At 59.2% G+C, this 11,817-nt stretch overlaps 1 protein-coding gene and 1 long non-coding RNA gene across 5 annotated transcripts; both read left to right on the top strand.

Moving 5' to 3' along the window:
- Positions 1-10: 10 nt before the first annotated feature.
- Positions 11-11,138, top strand: MVD (mevalonate diphosphate decarboxylase). Of its 4 annotated transcripts, none has more exons than XM_054668569.2 (11): positions 11-212; positions 4,511-4,581; positions 5,203-5,317; positions 5,650-5,796; positions 5,985-6,086; positions 6,923-7,122; positions 7,497-7,571; positions 7,810-8,028; positions 8,420-8,535; positions 9,727-9,835; positions 10,530-11,138. In XM_054668569.2, exons 1-11 carry the CDS (start codon positions 143-145, stop codon positions 10,608-10,610), a joined length of 1,305 nt encoding a protein of 434 aa, XP_054524544.1. In that variant the 5' UTR covers positions 11-142; the 3' UTR covers positions 10,611-11,138. The 4 variants fall into 4 exon arrangements, with proteins under 4 accessions (XP_054524544.1, XP_523460.5, XP_054524546.1 ...); XM_054668570.2 differs by lacking the exon at positions 11-212 and adding an exon at positions 338-517; XM_523460.9 differs by lacking the exon at positions 5,985-6,086.
- LOC134808775 (uncharacterized) lies at positions 2,390-4,152 on the top strand. The gene is made up of 3 exons (XR_010152472.1): positions 2,390-2,480; positions 2,596-2,713; positions 3,903-4,152. It is a non-coding gene; the product is annotated as an uncharacterized LOC134808775 (long non-coding RNA).
- Positions 11,139-11,817: the final 679 nt, after the last annotated feature.

The following is an 11,817-nucleotide window of genomic DNA, read 5'->3' as shown; positions in this document are numbered from 1 at the left end:
ACTCGCCGCTGATTGGTCGGCGCGCGAGCAGCCGGGCTCGCACGGGCCAATCCTGTGGTAGCGCGTGAGGAGGCAGAGGCCTCTGGGGTGGGATCGCGGGCCGTAAGTGGCTGTGGAGCTGGGGACACTGCGCGGTGGGACCATGGCCTCGGAGAAGCCGCTGGCGGCAGTCACTTGTACAGCGCCGGTCAACATCGCGGTCATCAAGTACTGTGAGTGCCGCGGGCCGGCCTGGGACGGGGATGGCCGGGAGCGAGGCCGGGTACGCGGGGGTCGCGCGCTGATTCGGCGGCGCGCTCCGTCCTGCCCTCCCGGGGCCTCGACAGACGGGGAAACTGAGGCTCAGGGAGGGGCGCGGCGGTGGTCGGGCGTGGCCGCGCGCTCCTTCGCGTGACAAGCTCGGCGCCACCTGTTCCCCCGCGACGGCTGCCGCCCCTGCAGGGTCGCCCGGCGCCTGCCCATTAGCGATTACCGAACTTTAACTATCGAAATCATCAATCATCGATTCCCATGAATCGTAAGAATCCGCCGTGGTGGTGCGCGTTTGTGGCTCCAGCTACTCGGGAGGCTGAGGCGGGAGGATGGCCAGAGCCCGGGAGGTCGAGGCTGCAGTGAGCCGAGATCGCGCCACTGCCCCCCCAGCCCGAGACCCTGTGTCCCTCCCTCGCCCCGTTTCTCCCAGTGGTAACCTCCAAGGAGCGGTAACTGGGGGGCCCGCAGGCCCACATCCGTGCGGGGGAGGCCGGTCCGCACCTGTGCGTTCATAGCCCCGCCCCTCCCCTCGCGCCGGGGTTACCTGGCCGCCACTGACCACTCATTTCCGTAACGTCATTTCAAAATGTTCTGAAACTGGAATCACAGTTATGTGGCCCACCCAGTATCTTTTGAGTTTGGCTTATTTCATTCAGCATAGAATGTGGACGTGCCCCGGGATTGTATCAGTGCTTTGCCCCTCTGTTGCTGAGCCAGTCCGTGGAATCCATGGACCACCCTCTCTCTAGCCAAGGCCTCACCCTGCAAAGAGCATCTAAGGTTTTCTTTCTTTCTTTCTTTTCTTTCCAGAAGCCGCCACCACGACTGGCTAATTTTTTTGTGTTTCCCTTACCAATAAAGCTGCCATAAAATGTTGTATACAGGTTTTTGTGTGAACATACATTTCCATTCTTCTGGGATAAATGCCCAGGAGTGTGGTTGCTGGGTCAGATGGTAGATATATATATGCCTCTCTGTCTCTCTCTCTCTTTCTATGTATATATGTATGTTTGTGTGTGTGTATATATATATATACACCTATATAGATATATGTGTGTGTATATGTATACACCTATATAGATGTATGTGTGTGTATATATACATATATATATTATATATATACTTTTTTTTTTTAAGAAACTGTCTAATTATTTTTCAGAGTGGCTGGGCCATTTTGCATCCCTACGGTGATGCAGATTTTCCGCATCCTCACCAGCATTTGGTGGAGTTGCTGTTTTTCATTTTAGCCGCGTCCTGGTAGGGATGTGCTGGCAGGGTACTGTGGTCCTCATTCGCGTTTCCCTGTTGGCCAGTGACGTGGAGCATCTTTCTTTGTGCTTATTTGCCATCTGTGGGTTTTCTTGGTGAAATGTCTCTTCATATTCTGTGTCCACGCTCTAACTGGATGGTTTGCTTTTTTACTATAAGTTTGGAGAGTTCATTACACATTCTAGGCTGGGCACGCTGGCTCAAGCCTGTAATCCCAGCACTTGGGGAGGCTGAGGTGGGCGGATCACCTGAGGTCAGGAGTTTGAGACCAGCTTGGCCAACATGGTGAAACCCCCGTCTCTACTGAAAAAAAATAAAATATGTATTCTAGATATTAGTCTCCTGTTGGACATGTGGTTTGCAGGTATTGTCTCCCAAACTAGCTAATCTTTTTGTCCTCTTAACAAAGAGCCAGTTTTTCATTTTAAAGAAGTTCAGTGTATCAATGTTCATGTCAAGTCTAAGACCTCTTTGCTTAGCCCTATGTCCTGAAGATTGTCTGCTTTCCTCCAAGTGGTACAGGATTGCCTTTTATATTTAAGTCTGTGATCCAAGGTTGTCCAGTTAGCCCAGAAAGGCTATCCTTCCTCTATTGAATTGCTTTTGCACTTTCGTAAAAAAAAAAAAAATCAGCTGGGCATGTTTGTGTGGGTCCATTTCTGGATTTTCTCTTCTGCTTTTTTTTTTTTTTTTTTTTTTTTGAGACAGAGTCTTGCTCTGTCACCCAGGCTGGAGTGCAGTGGCACAATCTTGGCTCACTGTAACCTCCGCCTCCTGGGTTCAAGCAATTCTCCTGCCTTAGTCTTCCGAGTATTTGGGACTACATGCACGTGCCACCACACTTGGCTAATTTTTGTATTTTTAGTAGAGATGGGGTTTCACGGTGTTAGCCAGGCTGGTCTGAAGCTCCTGACCTCGTGATCTGCCCACCTCAGCCTCCCAAAGTGCTGGGATTACAGGTGTGAGCCACCTCGTCTGGCCTATTATTTTTATTTTTATTTTTTATATTTATTTATTTTATATTTATATTTTTTATTTATTTGTATTACTTTTATATTTATTTTTTTGAGACAGACTGTCACTGCGACACCCAGGCTGGAGTGCAATGGCGTGATCTCGGCTCACTGCAACCTCCGCTTCCCGGGTTCAACCGATTCTCCTGCCTCAGCCTCTCGAGTAGCTGGGACTACAGGTGTGCACCACCACACCTGGCTAATTTTTGTATTTTTAGTGGAGACGGGGTTTTGCCATATTGGCCAGGCTGGTCTTAAACTCCTGACCTCAAGTGATCTGCCTGCTTCGGCCTCCCAAAGTGCTGGGATCGTAGGTGTGAGCCACTGAGGCTCACCAACAGTGATATTTATGGAAACGTGTCCATTTTCTTGTAACGTTCAGAAACTCTGGTCTTCTTTAAACCTTACGTTTGAGCTGGTTTTTGATAGCGTGCCGGTGGAGGAGGGGGTGCTGGCTCAAGATAAGGAGGCAGAAGTCCAGGTTCCCCTCCCCACCAACGCTGTCCCATCCCCACCAGGCCCTCAGGAATTCCTGAGTGTCTGCTTGGCCTCTGACAAGAGCCGGCAGGTCAGGGGAGTCCAGTCTCCTGTGTGCTCTCCGATGACTCCTGGGGAGGTGAAAGTCCCCGCTCCTTCAGGGAGGGAAAGGGGGCGGGGCACTGTTCCAGCCTGGAGTGTGGGAGGGATCTGTTTCTTTTTTTCTTTTCTTTTTTTTTTTTTGAGAAAGGGTCTCCCTCTGTTGCCAGGCTGGAGTAAGGCTGGAGTGCAGTGGTGCCATCTCGGCTCAGTGCAACCTCCACCTCCCAGGTTCAAGCGATTTTCCCGCCTCAGCCTCCTGAGTAGCTGGGATAACAGGCGTGCGTCACTACAGCCTGGCTAATTTTTGTATTTTTAGTAGAGACGGGGTTTCATCATATTGGTCAGGTTGGTCTCAAACTCCCGACCTCAGGTGATCTGCCCACCTCGGCCTCCCAAAGTGCTGGGATTACAGGCGTGAGCCACCGCGCCCGGCCAGGAGTCTGTTTCTGTGTTGCTAGGCTGCCCTTCCTGGTCCTGCTAGGGAGGGCTGGCTTTGGTTGGCAGTTCCAGCTTCTGCAGGGCTAGGTCTAGGGCAAACAGAAAAGAAAGCCCGGGGCTCCCCCTGCACTGTCCCACAGCCGCCCTCTGTCACCCGTGAGAGTCTCACCTGTGATGTCCAGGGTCTCAGTTGTCCCCAGTGGGAGGAAGCGGGAGAAGTCCCCTGGCCCACCTTCCTGAAAGCAGAGGTTCGCCCGGCCTGTCAGGGCAGCGGCGTCCGCCTGCAAGGAGGGCCGCTCAGTGCTGTGCGTGAAAGAGCCTCGCGAGCCGCAGGGCGTGGTTCTCTACCAGGTGTCCGCGTTTATCACCCCTGGAACTCTCCGCCATCCTCAGAGACCTCCCCTCGCACAAAACCGAGCAGATGGTGCGCTTAGCGAAGCCGCCGTGAAATAAGACTTCAGCCGAGGCACTGCGCAGCGCTCCCAGGGCAAACGTTTCCTTTCGGGCTTTCTGGAAGTTTGATTTCACGTGCTGTCCCATGGCCGTGCTGGGCAGAAAGGGGTTTATCTTGGATGTTCCTGGGGCATATGAGCAGTGAGATGTGAGGAGTTCTCAGAGCTGGGCTCCTTCTGTTTGGGAAGGTGGAGGGGAGGCAGGCCGCGGTGGGAGCGATCCGCACCTGGGCACTCACGGATGCTGGAGTAGAAGCGATGAAGGAACGGGGAGCGGGGACGGAGGTTGGCTGGCCTCCAGCTCTGCTCTGGGAGCCTGAGCTCAGTGGGGTGGGAGCAGTTCTTGCAGGCCGGGGTCTGGCAGGAGGAGGGGCACACAGGCTGTGCGGTGAGAGAGGGGACTGAGGCGGATGGGGGCCGTGGGTGGGCGGTGGGGGCACCTGTGGGGAACACTGGGGGAGGGTGGGCCGGGAAGCCCACCGGCCTGGCCCTGGCTGTTCATTACAGGGGGCAAGCGCGATGAAGAGCTGGTTCTGCCCATCAACTCCTCCCTGAGCGTCACTCTGCACCAGGACCAGGTATGTGTGGACTGACGACTAAACACCACAGTGCCATTTCCAGAACATTTGTAGAACAGTTGGTACCCGTTGGGTATGGTGGCTCACATCTGCAATCCCAGCACTTTGGGAGAGTCTCTTGAGCCCAGGCATTGGAGACCACAGTGAACCATGATCGCACCACTGCACTCCAGCCTAGGTGACAGAGTGAGACCCTGTCTCTGAAACAAAAAAAAAAATTGGTACTTTTTTACCTAAAGGCTAGGATGAGATGGCTGAGCGACGACTCCCAGCCAGCACGCAGTGTCTGTTCCATCTCCCAGTATTAGGAGAGCTGAGCACAGCACACACATGCCCCCAGGTCTCGTCACACATGCGCACACCGTGCCCCAGGGGCTCCCTTGGGAGTCCCCGTCTCTTTATTCAGGATAAGGCCTGGTTGCTCCACAAGGTGTGGCCCACGCTTTCATCCCCCACGGGCTTCCCCACTGCCCAGCTGAGACTGGCCTTTCCCCCCCTGCCCTCAGCAGGGCTGACCTTGCTCGAGTGGGCAGCCACGAGGCTCTCTCAGTAGAAAGGGGTACCTGGCTGGCATCGGTCCTCAATGCTGGCCTCTGAGGTGGCCCTGGGTTTCCTTTTCAGTTAAAAACCACCACAACAGCCGTCATCAGCAAGGACTTCACCGAGGACCGGATTTGGCTGAATGGCCGGGAGGAGGATGTGGGGCAGCCGCGGCTCCAGGCCTGCCTGCGGGAGAGTGAGTTGGGGTCCCCATAAGCCCATCCCTCCCTGTTGTCAGCAGGGTCCGAGCGTCCAGAAAGTGCTTCTGCCTCTGTGCCCCTCCTGAGGCAGCAGGCGGGGTGGCTGGGAACCAGACATGCCCGCTGGGCCGCCAGCTCCAGGGCAGTGGCCCACCTCAATGACCAGCTGGGCTTGGGTCGGTCTGGGGTTTTCCCGGGTAAGAAACTCTCCACAAGGAGTCTGGCAGGCAGAGGCCTGGTGTTCAGCTGTGACCCCGGGCAGGTGGGCAGGAGCAGGGCGGGCAGGGTGCTGACGGCTGGGCCACACGCTGTCTCATTGTCTCTGCAGTCCGCTGCCTGGCCCGGAAGCGGAGGAACTCACGGGATGGGGACCCGCTGCCCTCCAGCCTCAGCTGCAAGGTGCACGTGGCATCGGTGAACAACTTCCCCACAGCTGCGGGCCTGGCCTCCTCGGCGGCGGGCTATGCCTGCCTAGGTGGGTGCCCACAGAGACCCGCAGGGGTTCTGGGCTGTGGGCGCAGGAGCCACTTCATGCTCTTCCCGGGTCAGGGAGCCCACTGCTGGGCGTGACTAAAAGAGCATCCCCTCACCCCAGGCCTCCCTGGCCTCTCTGGAGTTGTTCAGTCTCTTCCCAGAGCACATGTGAACATTTTCATCTTCCAGTTGCAGCTGGCGTGGGGCTCTCGCCTGTGATCCCAGTACTTAAGAGGCTGATGGGGGAGAAGCACTTTAGGCCAGGAGTTCAAGACCAGCCTGGGCAACATAGTGAGACCCCCATCTCTACAAAAAATAAAAAAATCTTCCCATTGCTGTATGTGGAGCCCCTCTAGATTGTCAGTGATAGAAACCACTTCAAACTGGCTCAGCCCTAAAATAGCGATGATTTTGTGGCTCACGTAACTGAGGATTCCAATGGGCACAGCTGGTTGCAGGCTCCGCTGGACCCAGCTCTCTGCCGGCCCCAGGCCACCTGCTGGCGGCTTCCCACCCAGTGTCAGAGCCTGTCCCCCCGGTGGTGGTCTCGCACCATCTTCACCCCTCAACTCCAGGGGTGATGCTTCCTGGCCCACCTGGGCTCCCGTGCCTTCCATGAACCACCCTTAGTGACCAGGGTGGGTGACCAGACCTGGAGGTGGGGTTGCCCTGCTGGAGCCCTGTGGAAGGAGAGGAGAAGGTGGCTCCCGTGCTGGGTGGGCAGGGGGCACGTCTTGTGGAGTCCAGCTCTGTCCTGGCATCAGTCCCTGCCCCACACAACCTTAAATTCCTTCCCACCCTCAAAGCCCAGCTTGGGTGTCCTCGGGGGCCTTTCTCCCGCCTTCCATGGGGCTTCCTGCTCTGCCGCAGGTACCTTTTGTTGCCCTTGTCGCAGGCCGCAAGCTCTGCAGGCCGTGAACAGAGAGTGTCCGAGAGCGGAACTAGCGGAGGTGGGGGACAGACAGCTGGGCCGGTGAATGCTGGCCTCAAAGGCTGATGGCCCAGAAGCCCTGTCATCTGGAAATCCCCATTTGCCGTGGGGTGTGGGACGTTCCTGGGGCGGTGAGCTGTCAGGGAGCACGGCGCAGGCAGCTCTGAGGACCCTCCCTGAATCCGCATGCCTGCAGCCTACACCCTGGCCCGTGTCTACGGCGTGGAGAGTGACCTCTCAGAAGTGGCTCGCCGGGGCTCAGGCAGCGCCTGCCGGAGCCTGTATGGGGGCTTTGTGGAGTGGCAGATGGGAGAGCAGGCCGACGGGAAGGACAGCATTGCTCGGCAAGTGGCCCCCGAGTCACACTGGCCTGAACTCCGCGTGCTCATCCTTGTGGTGAGTGGGGTGGGGCGGGTGGAGCAGCAGCCCTGTGGCCTCTGTCCCTAGTCAGGGCTGCTGCCAGGAGCAGGAGCGAAGGCGTCCATCCAGGCTTTGCTTGGCTCCTGGGGTCAGCGGGGGCTGAAGGAACAGAAGCGTGGTTGAGTGCTCAGGAACCGCTCCCATGCGGCGGGCGCCACCACCTGCTGGGATCTGGAAGTTGCCCCCGCGTCACCCCTGCTGTGGCCGGGAGGCCTCTGTGGTCAGGCAGGTGGCACTGACTCCCACCCCTGCTGCCTGCATTGGCTGAGGGAGGGCCGAGTGTTTGAGGCTGAGGTCCTTGGGGCTGGCCCCCTGCAGGGTGTGGCCCAGGCTGTCTCTCCCTCGTGCAGGTGAGCGCTGAGAAGAAGCTGACAGGCAGTACCGTGGGCATGCGGGCCAGTGTGGAGACCAGCCCCCTGCTGCGGGTAAGGCCAGGAGCGGGTGGTCCCGGGGCCCTGGGAGTCACGCTTGTGCCCGGCTCTGCCCTCAGCCTCTGTCTGGGCCCGAGTGTTCTCACACCTGCGGCAGCCCCGCCAAGACCACGTGCAGGAGCCAAATGCAGAGATGGGGCTCGAGCCGGGCCTCCAACCCCGGAGTCTCTCCTCGAACCCTCTGCTGTCGAGACCCCCAGCGGCTCCATGGGAAACACCCTGTGCCTTGCAGTTCCGGGCCGAGTCCGTGGTGCCCGCGCGCATGGCGGAGATGGCCCGCTGCATCCGGGAGCGAGACTTCCCCAGCTTCGCCCAGCTGACCATGAAGGACAGCAACCAGTTCCACGCCACCTGCCTCGACACCTTCCCGCCCATCTCTTACCTCAATGCCATCTCCTGGCGCATCATCCACCTGGTGCACCGCTTCAACGCCCACCACGGGGACACCAAGGTGACGCGGGCCGGGAGGGCAGAGGCTGCGCTCGCGCTGTAGCGCGTGTCTAGGCTTGTGCTGCCGTGGTGACGGCCCCGGGACTCGCGTGCGGGGCAATCTGTGTCTGAAAGCTCGGCCCTGCTGTGTGCGAAGCTCACTGACCATCTGGGTTCTTCTGTTTCATTTTGTTTCTTGACTTGCCCTGGTCACGGCCCCACCACCTTTTTCCTGGGTTCACAGGCAGACGTGTCAAGTACCAGGCACTTGGGGTCACAGCTCCACTCCAGTGTGGCCCTGAGGGCCTAGACTGAGCTCTTGGAGAGCCCAAGGCCGCCTGGCAGACCAGAGGGTTGGGGAGACAAGGGCCAGGCACCACGTGAGTAGCCAGGGTGACTGCTATGGGTTCCAGGTGGCGTACACCTTTGATGCGGGCCCCAATGCCGTGATCTTCACCCTGGACGACACTGTGGCTGAGTTTGTGGCTGCTGTGAGGCACGGCTTTCCCCCAGGCTCGAATGGAGACACGTGAGTGTGGACCCCGCCCCTCCTCCTTTTTGGGAGACGGTGCCAGGAACTCTGGTCGGAAGAGACGGAGGCACCTGAAGGCTGTGGCACTGAGACAGTGAGTCCCAGGGCAGGCAGCAGTCCCCCGTGTGTGGGAGCCACGGGCAGGGTGTCCCCATAGAGCCATCCCACAGCCCACGTCCACAGGGAAGAAAGAGAGGCCGCTCACGCGTGTGTGAGCAACGCCCAGGGTCTCCCACCTCCTGAGAGACAGCGTCCCCTGCAGCTCGGGAGCCCACAGGCTCTTATCCTATAGAACAGTGGCTTAGGAAACACGCCTGCACTCCCAGATGTGTGCGTAAGTGTCCAACATTTTGAAGGGAAGGAGTCAAAGCCCCTGATTTCCTTCTTACTGAAGCGAGTTAGAGCCAGTCAAGGCGGCCGGGTGTTGACCCCGCCCCTGCAGTTGGGTGTCTTTTCTTGGGTGGGGTCCGGCAGCTGCATCTTGGCGCCACAGAGCCCCCATGTACGCCCTCCTCGGTGCACAGCTTGGCCCAGCCTCCTTACGCCCCGGGGCTGTTGATTTCTTCCCTCCCGTGTTTTCATGGTGTCTTATTCTCAATGTGAGAGGTGCCTCCCATTTAAGGGTGTCTGGAAGCGTGTGGGGATGTGCGTCTGTCCCGGGTGGGAGCAATAACACCTTCTAATGGTCAGGGGCCTGCCCTGTGGGGTGGACTCAGACCCACACCCCAGGACTGCCCGCCTGGGAAGCACCAGGCTCGTGGCTGCTGCTCCGGGTGGGGCTTGCAGGCTTCCGCTGTTCTGCAGAACACGGTGACGAATGCACCAGCTTGAATTGGGCACTTCCCTGAGCTGTTACCCCATGGGGCTTGGCAGCACCCTTGGCCAGATGTGGGTCCAGCCTGGGCATAGCTGTTTACCACATAACCTAAAATTTCCTGTCTCAGCCATTCGAGAGCATATAATCCGGTGGTGTTGAGGACATTCACAGGGTCATGTGACCGCCACCTCCTTAACTTTTTCATCACCCCTAAAAGAAACCTGTCCCCACAGCAGCCACCTGCCGTCTCCCCCTCCCTGAGCCCTGACGGCCAGGAATGCACTTCCCATCTCTGGACTTGCCTGTTGTAGACTGTTGTAGACGCTTAGAGAAACGGATGCATTCACCCTGCCCCTGCCCTGCTTTTCCAGGTTTCTGAAGGGGCTGCAGGTGAGGCCGGCCCCTCTCTCAGCTGAGCTTCAGGCTGCGCTGGCCATGGAGCCGACCCCCGGTGGGGTCAAATACATCATTGTCACTCAGGTGAGGCCTGGGGCTCACCCAGTACCCCGGGGTTTCCTTTCCTGCCAGGGGGGCCCGCCCAGCCCCCAGGGCCCTTAAAGGCTAAGCGCGGCTCCCTGTCCCTACCGTGTCTCAGGCAGGAAGCCAGAACGCCTTTGTCCATTCATTTGCTCTCAAAGTGGACATTACAGGCCACTGGTGATGCTCAGAGCAGCAGGGCTGCGCTGAGGGTGGGAGGGTGAGTCTGACACAGGCTCCCAGGGAGACAGGTGGGGAGCATCAGGCCCTTGAATAGGGAGCGCCTGGGGTGGGGGCTGCTGGGGTCCCTGGGACCCCCCCACCCCAACTGCCCCAGCAGACCGGGGTTCCTGCCCTCTGACCTGCTCCGAGGGCCAAGCTTGCATCCAGTGATCACGGCCGCCCAAGCCATTGCCGCCACCTTCCTCTCAGGGGCTGCCTGTTCCCAGGCTCTGTGGTTCTCTGTCCACCCTGTGACAGAAGCAGTGCCCAGGGCAGGGGGCTCGCAGCTGGCAGGGGCGGCTTTGCCTGCAGGAGCTGCGTGTGGGTGTCACCACTGAGGCGCTTTAACTTCTGACCAGCACCCACAGGAAGGGCGGGGGCACACCGCTACCCTCCTGCGTCCGGCCCTACAGATGCTGGGCACAGGATGAGGCGCTGCCATTTCTGGTGACCTGACATGGATTTCTATCCCCAGGTGGGGCCAGGGCCTCAAATCCTGGATGACCCCTGCGCCCACCTCCTGGGTCCTGACGGCCTGCCGAAGCCAGCTGCCTGACTGCCTCAGCAGGGACCGCATGCCGCTTGGAGAAGGGGTGGCCTCGCCGGAGCTAGGGAGCGGATGTGGTGGGCTGGCCGGACTACTGGGACATGTGGGTGGTGGCTTGACCCCGGGCCCGTGGACAGCTTGCTGTGGGGCAGTGCAGGGAGTCCTGCGGCCGCCCAGGTGTCAGGAGAGGTCCCCGCCGAGTGCTTCAGCTGCCCTAAGCTGCACCAGCGCTTTGCCAAGATGGGATGGGGAGGGGGTATGAGAACTGGCAGAGCCTCGGTGCAGCAGGGCTGAAGGGCTTTCTCACCCCAGCTCTGGCTATGCCCAGTTCTCTGAGAAAGGAGCTCAGTGGGGAGATGGTCCCTCCAGCGGACCAGGGAAGGGGTCACTGTGCTGGGAGCAGCCTCCTTGGGCCTCAGGAAACCACCAAGTGCCTCGGATGGTGGCTGCCCACGGCCTAGGTGTGGCTGGAATGGTGGCAGGAGTGGGCACCAGTGCGGCCCCGGTGGCCGTGGGGAATAAACCAGCATTGCCGCCTCCTGCCTCTGCTGTTTTTCTGTTTTGTAAACCAGCATCCTGGGGTTCCTGCTCTGAGTGACCCTGGCACCTGTCAGGGAGTCCAGGTGTGCCCCATGAGGGCCTGGGGGAGGGGCAGGCTGGGCAGAGCCACAGAGGGGCTCCCCTCAAACCCCACATTGGCTCAGGTGGGACCTTCGGGAGCAACCCCAGGTCTAAAGTCTTCCCATGGGCGCTGGGCTCACCACCCCCACGCCAGCCCCTGCCTCCCGTACCCAGGCCGGACGTGACGGGGCCGTCCCTGCATTCTGTGCTTTCCCAGTTGTACACATCCTGTCCCCTCCCTCGAGTCTCAGTCACAGTTCAGTGACCTGGTGACGGGAGGCCCCCTGCAGTGTCTGACCCAGGCCACGCCTGTGCCAGCCCAGAGCCAGGGGGAGGAAATGGGGGCTGGGCCTCTGGTCCCCACGGGGAGGCCACCCTTGTCCTTGGTAGCGTCAGGGTGCAGAGGTGTTCCCGGGCTGTAGGGGTGACTCCCCCACCCCCCAAGGCTCCGGAGAGGCCGATTTGCTCAGGAAGCCGACCTTCCCACCTTTTCCTGCTATTAATAGACCCCTGGTTGACACGGGACCCTCGGTTGGGTCCGGAGCATTGGGCAGGGGCACTTGTCAGTGTTTGAGAGCTGAAGTTTGGGAAGCCC

The sequence above is a fragment of the Pan troglodytes genome, chromosome 18 (assembly GCF_028858775.2).
Source record: "Pan troglodytes isolate AG18354 chromosome 18, NHGRI_mPanTro3-v2.0_pri, whole genome shotgun sequence".
NCBI lineage: Eukaryota > Metazoa > Chordata > Mammalia > Primates > Hominidae > Pan > Pan troglodytes.
The sequence above is the reverse complement of the archived record's forward strand: the minus strand, read 5'-3'. Positions and strand labels throughout refer to the sequence as shown.

Bases quoted from the DNA above. Each gene is read 5' to 3' on its own strand.
- MVD (XM_054668569.2), top strand. From the start codon at position 143: ATGGCCTCGGAGAAGCCGCTGGCGGCAGTCACTTGTACAGCGCCGGTC. The intron at 5,797-5,984 runs GTGGGTGCCCAC...TTCATCTTCCAG, and splicing joins GGCGGGCTATGCCTGCCTAG to TTGCAGCTGGCGTGGGGCTC. The intron at 7,572-7,809 runs GTAAGGCCAGGA...TGTGCCTTGCAG, and splicing joins AGACCAGCCCCCTGCTGCGG to TTCCGGGCCGAGTCCGTGGT.